The 13,267-nt window shown below is 42.5% G+C and overlaps 1 protein-coding gene across 4 annotated transcripts in view; it reads right to left on the bottom strand.

The window, feature by feature from the left end:
• Positions 1-255: 255 nt before the first annotated feature.
• The window catches only part of LOC147683208 (uncharacterized), a 275,070-nt gene continuing 262,058 nt past the window's right edge, over positions 256-13,267 (bottom strand). For 2 of the 4 annotated variants that reach the window (XM_086944807.1, XM_086944808.1), the window contains exons 2-3: positions 3,301-3,350; positions 256-1,532 (exon numbers count right to left, since the gene is read on the bottom strand). In XM_086944807.1, the coding sequence (XP_086800933.1) occupies positions 575-1,510 (936 nt within the window). In that variant the 5' untranslated portion in view covers positions 1,511-1,532; positions 3,301-3,350 and the 3' untranslated portion in view covers positions 256-574. The remainder of the gene's footprint in view (positions 1,533-3,300; positions 3,351-13,267) is intronic. The other 2 variants (XM_086944809.1, XM_086944810.1) reach the window with 1 other exon arrangement.

The raw sequence follows: 13,267 nt of genomic DNA, 5'->3' as shown, positions 1-13,267 counted from the left end.
CACTGGGAAAAAATGCCTCAAGAGGTTGGGAAAGCTCTTACCCACCTCCTGAGGCAAAAAAAAGGAAATTCCTGGGATTTAGTGCTTGTGTGCACATGACGGAATGGTTCCATCATGCGCACACGAGCACTCTGGCTCATGACGGAACCATTCCGTCATAAGCATGGAAAGGGTTAACAGAAGGGAATCAGTCACTTTGTTACATTCAGAATCACATTGCGCTGGGTCAAAATCAAAAAACAATTATTCATGAGCTCAGATTTCCTACTTGTAGTAGGGTACGGTTGAATGCTTTACTGTCACTCATTTTTATTTTTGTAGAAAACACAAGAGGAATAAATACAAATATAAACCATATTGGAAAAAACTGAAATATATAGTGTTACTCATAGTGTTACTCATGTAATACTGTAAGCAGAATAGTAATGAGTCATAGCAAATGGCAGATAATGAAGCATAAGCAATGCCTTTAAGAACACGTTGGACGAACAGCGAGAAGTTATTTGAGTTTTGACATTAGATCAGAGTAAGGTCTGCAGCCGTTTAGTCTGACCCTTTGTTTCAAAAGACAATATCATTGTAATGAATGTCCTGGAGAGAGTTTCAGCTCCGCGTTACTGCTGGTTGCTTGTGGAGCGCAGCAGATGATTCTGTACATGGTCAACAGTTTACATTGAAGCTCTCTACAGCGTAGACCATAGACAATGGGGCTGAAGCACTGAGCCAAAGAGAAAATTATGTAGTTCGCTATATTTAGTGCCCAGAGTTCAGGGCTTCTGCCAATGCCGATAAAAATCAACGTGGGGATGATATGTAGTGTGATCTGTAATCCATGGATAGCAATGGTGTTTCTGGCTGCCTTGTTTGAACTGTTGAAATGACCAGCGTGCTTTGCTTCTCTGTATATGAAGACATAGCTGATTACCATGAGGATCACCAGAAGCAGAATGAAAACAATCCCAGCAACTCTGGCAGGGATGCTATTCAAGCTTGATGGGCAAGATGGATCCAACTGCAATATTTCTTCAGGAGAAGTGTTGATCGACTCATAGATTAATGAGACAACAGGATCCAGCAAGGCAAGAATCCATAAACAAACCATCACTTTGAATTTCACCAAGTACACTATTGACAAATGCTTCAAAGGCCAACATATGGCTACACTCGCATTAAGAGACATCAAAGTCAGTGTCAGCAGTATTCCTTTTCCAACTACTATTTGCACTGCAAATATAATCCAACATGCGAGTCTCGGAGCATTGACCTGCATGGCTCGGATGCCACTGAACACAGCTCCAAAACCAAAGAATAAGGTCAAAAAGACAAGATGGTGGGACAGAAGGAAATACCGCACTTCCTTCCTCATATCAGAACTTCGCCGCACAGTTCTGATTATGAGGACACTGAACGCAGCACAGATAATGAAATCGAGCATGCTAACAGAAGCCTTTATTGTCTCCATTAACAGTTCATAACTGGATGTATTGTATTGATGGACAGATGAGTTCATGGCCTTCAACCGTAAATTCAACCTAAAAAAACATAAAAGAAACCTGTTAGGATTTGCCATTCATACAGAATGTCATTCTTCAAGGAGTATTAACAGCATTTATATATTGTATAAATTATGATATAAAAGAGTTATAGGCCTAGAAAGGTAATAAACAAATTTGCAAGTAAGGCTATTAAGAGATCCTAGTAATGTCAGCAATCAAGAGATTGAATTCTAATGTATTTGCAATGTTTCCATGCAAATGTTTTTGTTCATTTTTTTCTGTTTCCCTGTATTTAAGCAATATTTAAGGAACACCTTTCTCCAAGGATCATCCCTGCATAACTGAAGGTCTTAACATCGATTTCAAATTTGTATGGAGATCAGTCAGGCTGTATGTTCACCAAAATGGTAAGCTATGGTCATACATGACTAATGACTAACCATGGTTTGTCCATAAACTTAACTGCATGGCCTCCCAGGTCAATTAAGGAGATAGTTTAAATAAGGGAGTTCATCATTCATGATTGGTAAATGTTGGTTATCTGTTAAGGTCTCTCCTTCTTAACCAACCGTTGTCTAAATCTAGTTGCCCACATAAAGTAAAGTGGATGAGAAAGACTGTTTGAAGGTCTTATGTTCTGTTCGTTACTTTGTTTACGTAAGTCTTGTAAATAGCATTTGACAGAATCCCCAGGTTTTTCAGTCATTCATGCACTGTAACAGCCAATAGAGTTATGCAAATATACAATGGACAGCATATAGAAAAGCAAAGAACAGATTGACCCATGTGAACAGTTTCCAACTAGCTCACATGAAGTATTCCACAATATTCTGCCAAACTATACAATCTCACTGGCTATGCTTAGGCATAGAAGACCATAATAAAAGCATGAGGTCTAACTTCGGAAACTATGGATACTAACACAGAACTGATGGGACCAAATCCATAGCCAAGAGAAGATTCTCAAGATTATCTCCCTGGAGTTGCAAAGCAAGAGGGACACAGGATTTGATCCTGCTGGTAGCCAAAGCAAACCACAGCTGAACGCCCACCTTAAGGGTGCCAGGTGACTACAACCCACTCTGTAGGATAATGAAAGGCTTCATGAAGTAATTAAGATGTGCCCATCCATCCATTCCGACAACCACCCAATCTTATAGCAATTTTAGACAAGCAAAAACTATTCAGAATTATGCATAGAAAGCTACACCAGGAGCAGCTTTCGTGTCATAATTCTGGAAACAATTGTGAATTTTATTTTTGCATTACGAATATACATGCGTATTTGAAAAATAAAATAACACAGGAAATGTCTGCTTACTGTTTTTTCGCCACAGGGTACATATTTTTCACTTTGGAGAAATTCTTTCACCTGCCTCCTGCCCCCACCCAATGTATGGAGGTTCCTTTCAACATCTCACCTGACTAGAGTAACTAGCCTAACTTTTGCAGAATGGGGAAGGGGGCAAGTAAATCGTTTGTGGATACACACATCATGTAGTCCTGGAACACCCACTCTTAACCACAGCAGTAGATTTAGTTGGGTGGGAACCTCTCTGTGAGCAAATCCATTTATGAGTTCTAAATCAACTTTTGTAAAATAAAAATGTTTGCATTCATAAATCAGGCAGTTTAGTTTACTTCTGCCTTATAAGACCAAATAGTTTTAGGAATGAAGTTGTACTTATACAAATGGTGTTGGCATTTATACAGCTCAAGCCTAGCTGAGGAGAAATAGAAAGATGAATAATAATATAATGATTGGGAAACAATTTAGGATCATGTATTTCAAGTGGGGACTTACACATTTGAATTGAATTGCGATTCAGATTTCCATTACTGAAATTCATGTATCTGTAGGGAAAGGGAGATTACATTAGTTGCCAGAATTCCATGTTTTTCAGTCAAAGTCTGAAGTTGGAGTTAGTACCCAGGCCCATAGGTTCCTAACTCACCTGTTTGGTCACCTTAGCACATCTTCTCAAACCTGTACTCAACGCCTTATTGTGCAGTATTAATTATCAAGCAGAAATTCATATTTAATGCAAACAACATGGTAGTGTACCTGATCAAGTGCTATACTGGCAGTTATTAAGTTGGTGGCACCGACTCAGAACTGTATAAGCAAACACTCTCCATCAGTACAATAATATGAAATACACAATGGGCCGACTACAGGTGGAGCCATTTTCTGAATTCAACTACAACATCTGGGGCCTAAAGATAGCTATACTCAAAGGTAGTTTTTAGGTGAATAATTCCCATGAAAATGTAAGCATTACAGTCAACATACAGAGAGAGTCACGATTTGAAGAAACCAAACCTTCAAAGTCCCATCCTGACTGTTAAAATGTAAACTCTAGTGCTACAGAAACTGGCTGCAAAAATGGTCCTGGTACTTCCAAAGTGGATTATCTAGGCACCAGCTTACTGGTCTTTATGAGGTACTGATCCAACATGAGGCTTCTGCACACCAGCCTTATCAGCACGCTGTACGTGTTAGCTGACCATGCAAAGGGATGGTACTCAGCCGACCAGATCCACAGAAAAAACAGCTTAAAAGAGAAAATAATAATAATGATTATGATAATAATAATAATATATTCATGAAGCACTTCTGCCATTTCTAAGTGCTATAAATTATAGATGGTATATACATGATGTACCAACCATGGAAAGCTGAGTCCTCTTTCCAAGATTGAAACTCGTGGTTTTCAAATTACTGCAGATGTGATGGGCATTTACATACTGAGACATCATTAATTTTTGAGGGACACCACCACAGAAAAGTTGGGCCTACAAAGACACATACTGGCCATCGCACTGACTACAGCATCCACTACTTAACTCACAGAGGCACAGAGCAAAACTGTAATTAACTATATTTTTCCCTACTAGATTTTCAGAAGTAGCAGACAGGCAGGTGGTGCCTCTTCCCAAGCCACATTGACCTTTCACAATGCCTAGCCTGATGTGAATACCACAACAATTCTGGCCTTTTTAAGACTTTGTTGGATTTGTTACCTACTCTGATCCACTCAACCAGCTTTTCAGAGACATCAGCACCAACTAGACATGGACCTATCACTCAGTGGAACTACTTCCTCTCCCATTCCTGTGGCTGATTTCGTAACCAGCCGACCCTCCTCAGGAGCTGTTGTAGAGAGCAACACAACCTGGGAGTGATCTTAGAAAAAGATCCTTCATTCAATGCCCCTAAAAATGCTCCCAAGGAGAACACAGGTAGGTAACAGTGCTAACAAGGGATTCGTTCAAAAAAACAATTCAACATATAAATACATTAGTCATTTGGGATGTCTAAGCACGGCATCATAACTTAATAGAAAGTTATATACTCAATTCTTTCAGAAAATTAATTTCAGAATCTAGGTGTATGTCTCAATGTCAAAAATTATTTTGAACTTCAAATTTGGAGATAAAAGGGTTCCCTCTCCACATACATTGACAGTTAATACTGCAATACCTTTTTATGTTAGAATGCTATTTTACAATGCATGTTAAAGCCTCCTTTCATATATATATAACACATAAGTCTGTCTCTCACAGAAGGACTAGACTTAGAACATATATGTAACAATGACTAAAAAGAAAGTTGGGCTAGGTGTTGATGTGTTGGTCCTGGTTGTTATGTTTCTGTGAGACTTCACACTGCTGTTGATTGCAGACTAAGACTGACAGTTTTGCTGCGGCTTCGCGGAAACGACCATACTGTGTCCAAGCACAGCCACAGCCATAAATCATTGGCTTGGGCCATTATACATTTTGAAGGAAATAGAGAGGGTGCCCTCACCCAAGCGGACAGAGCATCCTACCAGTCAGAAAATCTCCCCTTGATATTCAGTAACAAGTACATAAATCCATTCAGACTCTTAAATCTACAAACTATATTCAGCACTTAGTTTCTGACCCCCAATCCAGCCAAAATTCAGTGCCACACTAATCTCAAATTGGTAAGATGTTTAATGCCACAATTTTAAAAATCACATCTGATATAAATAACAATGATTACATCACAATTAATCTAAACACTGGACTTATTTTTAGTGTAAAGTAGCAATTTGGAAACAATACACAGTATGTTTAATAACAGTGCAGTATATAATTTATAAAAAGGCAAACAGTTTTTTAAAACACACAATTATGGACAATAAATCACGACGAATCACAAAAAAAGGAGAACAAATAAGACAACCACATACATCTTCATAACTAACAATTTGTTTCGGTCATTCTTCTGGACACAATGATTTTCCCAGATAACTTTCATTTACTCTGTCCAGGTACCTGCTAGATTTAGTTTCACTTGTGCGTCATCGCGCTTCGGTGGGTAACAATTAAACCACCTTCTTCACGACAAACTGATATCTCCCACAAAGCATGTATATAATAAAAGCAAGTCGCTCCGAACACTTTGGATTTTTTCCCCTTTTTATTCCGGCGATTCCCAACAAGACTCCCAGATACAGCTCTTGCTTTGTTTCATGATCATAAAAAGTTAATTGGTGGGAGTAAAAAGACTGCTTGTGAAATCTGGTGAGTCCTCTCCGGTTGTTATACTAAACATGTGGTATTTAAACTACCCTCATCCCCAGATTGCTATTCTTCATAAATAGTTCCAGCCTGCTTCATCAATTCACAGCAGGTTGGGCTCCCTATATCTTCTTAATTCAGAGCTTGTGTCACATGTTCGCATATAGAGGGAATTGGGAATCTGGGGATGAGGGTAATTTTAACACTAGGCGTCTTAATCCTCCCCTGTGTGACTCCAAGTTACAAATCATTACACTAGTCGAGTCTAGACCCAATCAGGGCTTGAACTATCGTTTTTTTGCTGACTCTGGCAGAAGGCACAGGATTTTTCTCAGCATCTTAAGCTTTTTGTTACTATGAAAATAAAAATGTAAAATTAATTGACATCAACATATAACATTAAGAACAATTGATCCCATCAGAGTGTGTGTGAGTTTCCTTATCTGTCTTTCTGGTAGGAAGCCCTTCTGGTCTTCATTAATAAGCAGCCCAGCTGTCTTACATAGACGGGATGCCTGTATGCTAGTAAAGATTTTTATTGTCGCAGTGTTCAGGTTTGATATTAGTTAGTGCGACTGACATTGTGCGGGATCCTTACCTGGTTTCAAGATGAGCGAGATAACAGCCTCACTCCAGGACTCCGGCAGAAGAGAATCTCTCCTTATCACCTCATTTAATACTTCTAGCCAGACCGGGATTACTACCTCAGAGAACATTATATAGACTTCATTTAGAATCATGTCTGGCCCAGCTGCTTTTCCCCTTTTAAGCTTTTTGACTGCTGTCAGGATTTAATTCCCCGTTATTTCCTGGTTCAAATACTGCTGGTCCTCAATGCCCAGTTTTGGTAATTGTTTCCCTTCAAGCCAGTGATCTAACTCACCCTCATCCACCTCAAGGTCCTCTAAGTATAAGTCCTGGATGAACTTAAAAAATGCCTGCTCTATCCCTTCCGTGCCCTCCACCATGTCCTCCACCACTCTATCCTCTTCTTCCACCTTTATTCTAGTTATGATACTTGCCCATCCTAGTCTTCATAGCCAGCAGTTTCCACATTTCTCTCCCTGCTCATACTTCCTCAACTTGCCCACATCCCATTGCTGTTGCAGTATCTCATCCAACTTCAATTTAAACTGGAGTTGTAAGTCCTCAACTTTATCCCCTATACTCTTTCTTGTATTTTACTGGAAATGCCCTGATTTCAAGTCTGCTTCCACTGCCTTCTCTTCCAGCACTGAGACTTGCTTTTTTTCTTCTCTTATCCAAGCCACAGAGGAGCTCCTTAAAACACCCCTCAGCCAGGCTTTAAATATATTCCACACCACATAAATATGGGCTGAAGCAAGGGTCCACCTAAAAAACATCAGTTGGTCTCTCTTCTATCCCTTTCACAATTCCTGGTTGCAGGAGTAGCCTTCTATTTAAAGTCCATCTTCTTCATACCGGATATGAAGATAGTTTTAGCTTTAAACATACAAAAGCGTGATCAGAAATATGGATGGGTTGATATTCAATATCCATGACTCTTTCTGCTTCTAAAGCCTCCAGAAAAAAATAGTCTATCCTGGAATAGTGACCGTTCTTGTTTCTACCCAGGGAGCCCTCGAGCAATGGTAACCCTTGATGCCACAAAGGCCTTTGATCGGGTGAATTTGAAATATCTGAGAGGCACATTAAAAGCATTTGGTATTGGCTAGGTATTTCGGAATGCCCTGAGTAAAAAATATAAAGTGTCTCGATCACAAATACTAGTCAACGTAAGCCTCACAGATTCGATAAAGATAGGAAAGGGCACTAGATAGGGCTGCCCGCTGCCACCCATCCTCTTTGATCTATACATTGAACCCCTGGCACAAAGCTTAAGGCAGAATAGGGAAATTAGCCCTTTCATCAGGATCCGAGACCGAGATAGAAGGAGGTTGCTCACTGGTATAGAATCTGGTTGCAGCAGCAGAAGAGAGCATGAGACCCCCGTACATGGCTTGAGAAGGTTGCTTGCCAAGTGAAGAGCTGGATGAATTATGGCAAGTATCTTTAAGCAAGCTTTATTCTGTAATTAAGTCTGCTGCATTAAAAAGGAATCACTTCTTTACCTCACATAGATTCTATTGGGTAAAAGCAAAGCGTACTAGGATGAGGCGGCGGGAGGCCAAATGTAAAAGGTGCAGAGCTTGAGAGGTGGATGACATTCACATGTTTGCCAGTTGCCCGGTCCTGGAAAAAGTCCGGAGGAAAGTGGGTACGACAATGTCTAACATCCTGGGTGTGAAAGTAAAGGTAAGACCCACTCTAATAATATTTGGTATTATACAGCCAAGATCTGGACCTGAGGGCTTCTCGAAGCTTCAAAAGGAGCTCATATTTTATTTAGTCCTCCTGGCAAGAAGGGAGATGTGTAAGAGGTGGTGTTAGGTCACACCTACTACCTGGAGGGAGTGGTGAAACTCTTGTGAGATACTTTGGGGATCTAGATCTAAAGGTTAATTTGAATAAAAGGAAGGCCAAACTTGGGTTAATTTGGAATTTTTTGCACCCTAATGGAAGATCATGAAGTCCAATAATTAAACCTCTTGGTCAGATCGTGATGTATGGTGTAGTTTGGTAACTTGGTGTAAACATTGGTAAAAAATAAAATAGACCCCCGATGCAAGCACCTAGGTTGTGGTGATCAGGAGGGCGCTTGCTTACAGAAGTTAATATGAGGACTAAAAAATACATACAACATTAAAAAGTAAACTTTTTTCCTTTCAAAAATTTTAGAGAATTTTCAATATTTTACCATAGGAACATCTCTACCAAGATAATGGAGGTCTCTGTCAAGTGTGTGGAAAGTCAATACCGGTGGTATAGTCACAACTAGTAGTACATTTACAGTCATATATGATGGTTTTATGTTTTTACTGATCTACCCTTTGTTCCAGGGGGTGGGGACATGTAAGTCCTCACTTTTGAGTAACCTAATATTTTTAAATAAAGACTAGTCAAAAGAAGTACTCCTACTCAATAGTCTAAGAATAAATTCATACATATAGATTCACTCATATTCAAATTTATATTTGTGAATAGCCCCCAGATTGTCTAATACTATCCCCAGTTCTCACACTCAGGTGGCATCATAGAATCATTGAAGGCCCCCACTTTTAATGCCCCACCATGTTCAAAGCATATCAAGGCTACTGTAATTAAGTTGGGCATGGCATATTCTACACCATTCTTAGGTCCTTCAAATCTACACAATGGACTACTTTCAAAGACGTCACTGCTTCTTTTGCTTTGAGACTCTTTCCCCTTAAAGAAGTCACATCATCACAGTCATTGGTGTACAGCTAAAACAACAATAGGTGGAGCATGAGGTGGTCCACAGGATCTGCAGGATTTGATAAGGTCACTCTACAGCTGTTAGACCAAGTAAACATATTTTTATCTCAGGCTCCCCTCATTTATATCTGGAAAACTTCTTGAGTTTTGATTTGGTGCCCTTACCCCTTTCCACTGTGAGATAGGACTGAAGCAAACATATCCACATCAGATACAGAGATTATTTAGTTTTTCTCCCTTAGTGTTGGCATTTGTCCACCTAATAAGTTGACATTACTGTAAGATAACATAACTCAAAGTAACATAAAAGTGTACTTATAATAGAAACTCCCCCTTACATCACTGACACATATGACAAAGGAGCTCTCTCATGATAGGTTTCATTGATGGAGGGGCATTAAGCCCTAATTCAGGCTCAAGCTTGCACCCATTCTTTTAAATTAGGATGACACTCAGCTACAACTATGAGTGCCCAGACATTCCTACTACCACTATTATGTCAGAACAGACACTTACCCTCAAATTGCATGGAACGTTTAAATTGAAATCAGCAATTACAGTGCTGGGTTTATCTACCCACCTAATCTTAGGCCACGAAAATCAAGTGAAAACACCTGGCCGTCTGAATTGTTGACCGCTACTACTCTGTGACCAGAGGCAAAATCATCAAGCTGTTTTACAAGCCGGTCCATCAAGCATGGTGAAGTACTTCTGTGATGCGCTTCCGCTCTGTTATACAGCTATTTTTTTTAAAACCGTTTTTATTGCAGAAAATCAAACTATATACAGCATATCTTTACCATAATTCTGCTCCGCTGTCGGTGACGTGCAGCGCTTATACCAGTGAGATGTCGCACACAGCCATTAAGCCCACAACCCGGAGGGCGGGCGGCGTTAGTCATCGAATCTTCCTTTACATCATCTTTGAGCGTGCTCATTTGACTTATTCGGAGTACCTTATTCCGCTTTTTTTAATTTTTCGCCCCTCCCACCCCAAGTTCCCGCCCAACTCCAACCCCTTCTTCCCTGGTCCCCCCTCCCTCCCACCCCCGAGTGCCCCTTCTGCGCCTATGCTCCGCTCAAATGTGTATAGTTGGTGCTATCATGAGTGACTAACAAACTATTGGGAATGTGCCCTTGGTGTGTGTGTGGAAACCTCGTCGCCCATATCAGAAAGTTCCTCCTCCTCCTCCACCGTGCTGTCTCGCAAAGCCTGCACTAGAATCTCCCACCCCATTGCCGCCTCCAGTGCCCTGCCATCTGATTTGCGGCGGGCCAGCTGGTACCTTAGTGTGCTTTCACTCGCTGCCCACTTAATCACCTCATTGAGCCATCGTATATACGTAGGGATTTTCTTTGATTTCCAATTTCTTGTCAATTCTCTCTTGGCCAGGATCAAAACCATATCTATAAATTTGCTCGAAATTCTATTCTTGGGCGTATGCAGGAACCAGTGCAGCACTCCTACAGCTTTGGTAAATTGCAACTCCCTATCCGTCACATTGTTCAATGTCTCAACAATCTCCCTCCAGTAGTCTCGTAGGTGTGTGCAGTCCCAAAGCATGTGTCCCAGGTCCGCTCCTATGGTATTACACCTGAGGCATGCCGCATCCTCCACCCCAAAGTACTTCCCTATCTTCCCTGGTGTGAGGTAAGCCCTATGAAGGACATAGAAATGTATCAGCTGAAAGCGAGCGTTTCTTGCGCTTTTCCTCGCCCGCCTCACTAACTGCGCCCAGGTGGTATCAGGGATCTCTATCTGCAGATCAGCTTCCCAAACAGTTTTTAGTGCTGTTAAAGGTGGTAGCTTCTCGCGCAGCATTCTGGAGTAGAGGCATTCCACCGCCCTATGCGTGCCAGCTGCCATCATGGTGTATTGGCAAGCCATGGACGTGGTGGGCTCTTGGATCCCTTCCCCCCAGTGCACCTGCATTGCTCTTATGATAGCTGTGTGCATCAGAAAGTCCCCCCTTGGGAGGTCAAAATGGTCCTGCAGGGTCTGGTATGGAATCATCACCCCATCCTCATATAGGTCTCCTAACATTTGTAGCCCTGCATCCTCCCAACCTTGCAAGCGCGACCAATCGCCGCCATGAGGGAGCGCGGTTATCATACCCAGCGGTATCTCAGGCGCATACATGCGTCGTACCCCTGCTCGCTTCTAGGACCGGTTCCAGCAGAGCCTGAACGTCTGCTCCTCCAGCGATAAATCTCTGGAGGCCAACTTTTGTTGCAGGGCGATAAACGCTAGGACGTGCCTGGGGGCACCCCCCTCCCTCTCGTGCTCTGGCCCTCGATACACCCTTGCCACCTCTTGCATGAAAATCTGCAATTGAGCCGCCAGGTAATAAAGCTCAAAGTCTGGGACCGCTAGGCCTCCCTCATCTTTCGGCCGGAGTAGCGTGGTTAGAGCTATCCTGCGCCTGCCCGTGCCCCAGAGGAAAGATATCAATAATGATTTCAGTTGTTGGAAGATGGAACGAAGTATCCACACAGGCAGCGTGCGGAAGTAGTAAAGGAGGCGCGGCAAGGCTATCATCTTCACTAGAGATATACGTCCCGTCACCAATATCGGGAGGGTAGCCCAAAAGGACATACTGCCCCGCAGTGCACGCACACAGCGGCCCACGTTCCCCTCTAGCAGGTCGATCGCTCTGTGGTATATATGCACGCCCAAATATTTCAGACAACTGGGCTCCCAATTAAGCAGTGGGCGGATGACAGGACGCAACTCCCCCTGTCGCAACGGGAATAGGCAAGATTTAGCCCAGTTGACTTTTAGGCCGGACAACCTGCCGAAGAGCATCAGAAGTCTCTCCGCTCCTTCCAACGCCTCACTCGTGTTCTCCAGGAACAACAAGAGATCACCGCATACAACGAGATAATCTGAGGACTGCCCCTATAAATTAGGCCCTTATAATAATGTCCTTTCCTGGCTTCCGTTGCGAAGGGTTCTATCGCTAATGCAAAAAGCAATGGGGAAGTGAGCACCCCTGTCTAGTACCACGGCACACCTGGTACTGATGCGACACAAGAGAGCCCACTCGTACTCATGCCATCGCCGAGGCGTATAACACTTTCGTCCAGCAAATGTAGCTGTCTCCAAGGCCAAAACTTTGCATGACCCTATACAAGTACGTCAACTCCAAACTGTCGAATGCTTTATCAATATCAATCAACAGCACTACTGGCGTTTGTGTTTCAGGCATTGGCTCCTCCAGTAGGCGCACCAGGTGGCGTATATTAATAGTTGTATTTCGCATGGGAATAAATCCGGATTGATCCCTGTGGACCAGATCCGACATGTGTTGCAATAGCCTGGTCGCCAGGATAGTGCTCAGGATTTTGTAGTCCGTCGTCAACATGGATAACGGTCTGTAGGATGCTGGGTTCCCACTCTCCCTTCCTTGTTTCAGCAACGGTATCATCAGAGCCTCACACATGGATTCAGGTAATCGCCCTCGAGATTTAGGCTCATTGTATACTACCTGGAGTCGCGGAGCTAGTTGCTCTATATATTTGCTGTAAAATTCTATGAGCAGCCCGTCTAGCCCCAGAGTTTTGTTGCGAGCCATTCGCTTCAACGCGCTACTAATCTCTCCTAGTTCGATATTCCTGCCCAGGGCATCCGCCTGCTCCGGTTCCAGTTGCGGTAATTGCAGCCCCTCCAGAAAGGTGTCAATCTCACTTTCTTGCCCCTCCAGCGCACTCGCGTAGAGCGTTTCATAATACAAACGGAAGCAGTTCAGTATTCCCGTCTGAGTTTCGTATGTACGGCCATCCTCCCCCTCCACGGTTAAGATCGGGTGACTGCGCCTAGTGGGGTTAGCCAGCCAAGCAAGCAGTGTTCCCGCCTTGTCCCCTTCAGCGTGTGCTCTTGTTATATAAGCTTTATGGTCAAA

This window comes from Lissotriton vulgaris, chromosome 11 (genome assembly GCF_964263255.1).
Source record: "Lissotriton vulgaris chromosome 11, aLisVul1.2, whole genome shotgun sequence".
NCBI lineage: Eukaryota > Metazoa > Chordata > Amphibia > Caudata > Salamandridae > Lissotriton > Lissotriton vulgaris.
The sequence above is the reverse complement of the archived record's forward strand: the minus strand, read 5'-3'. Positions and strand labels throughout refer to the sequence as shown.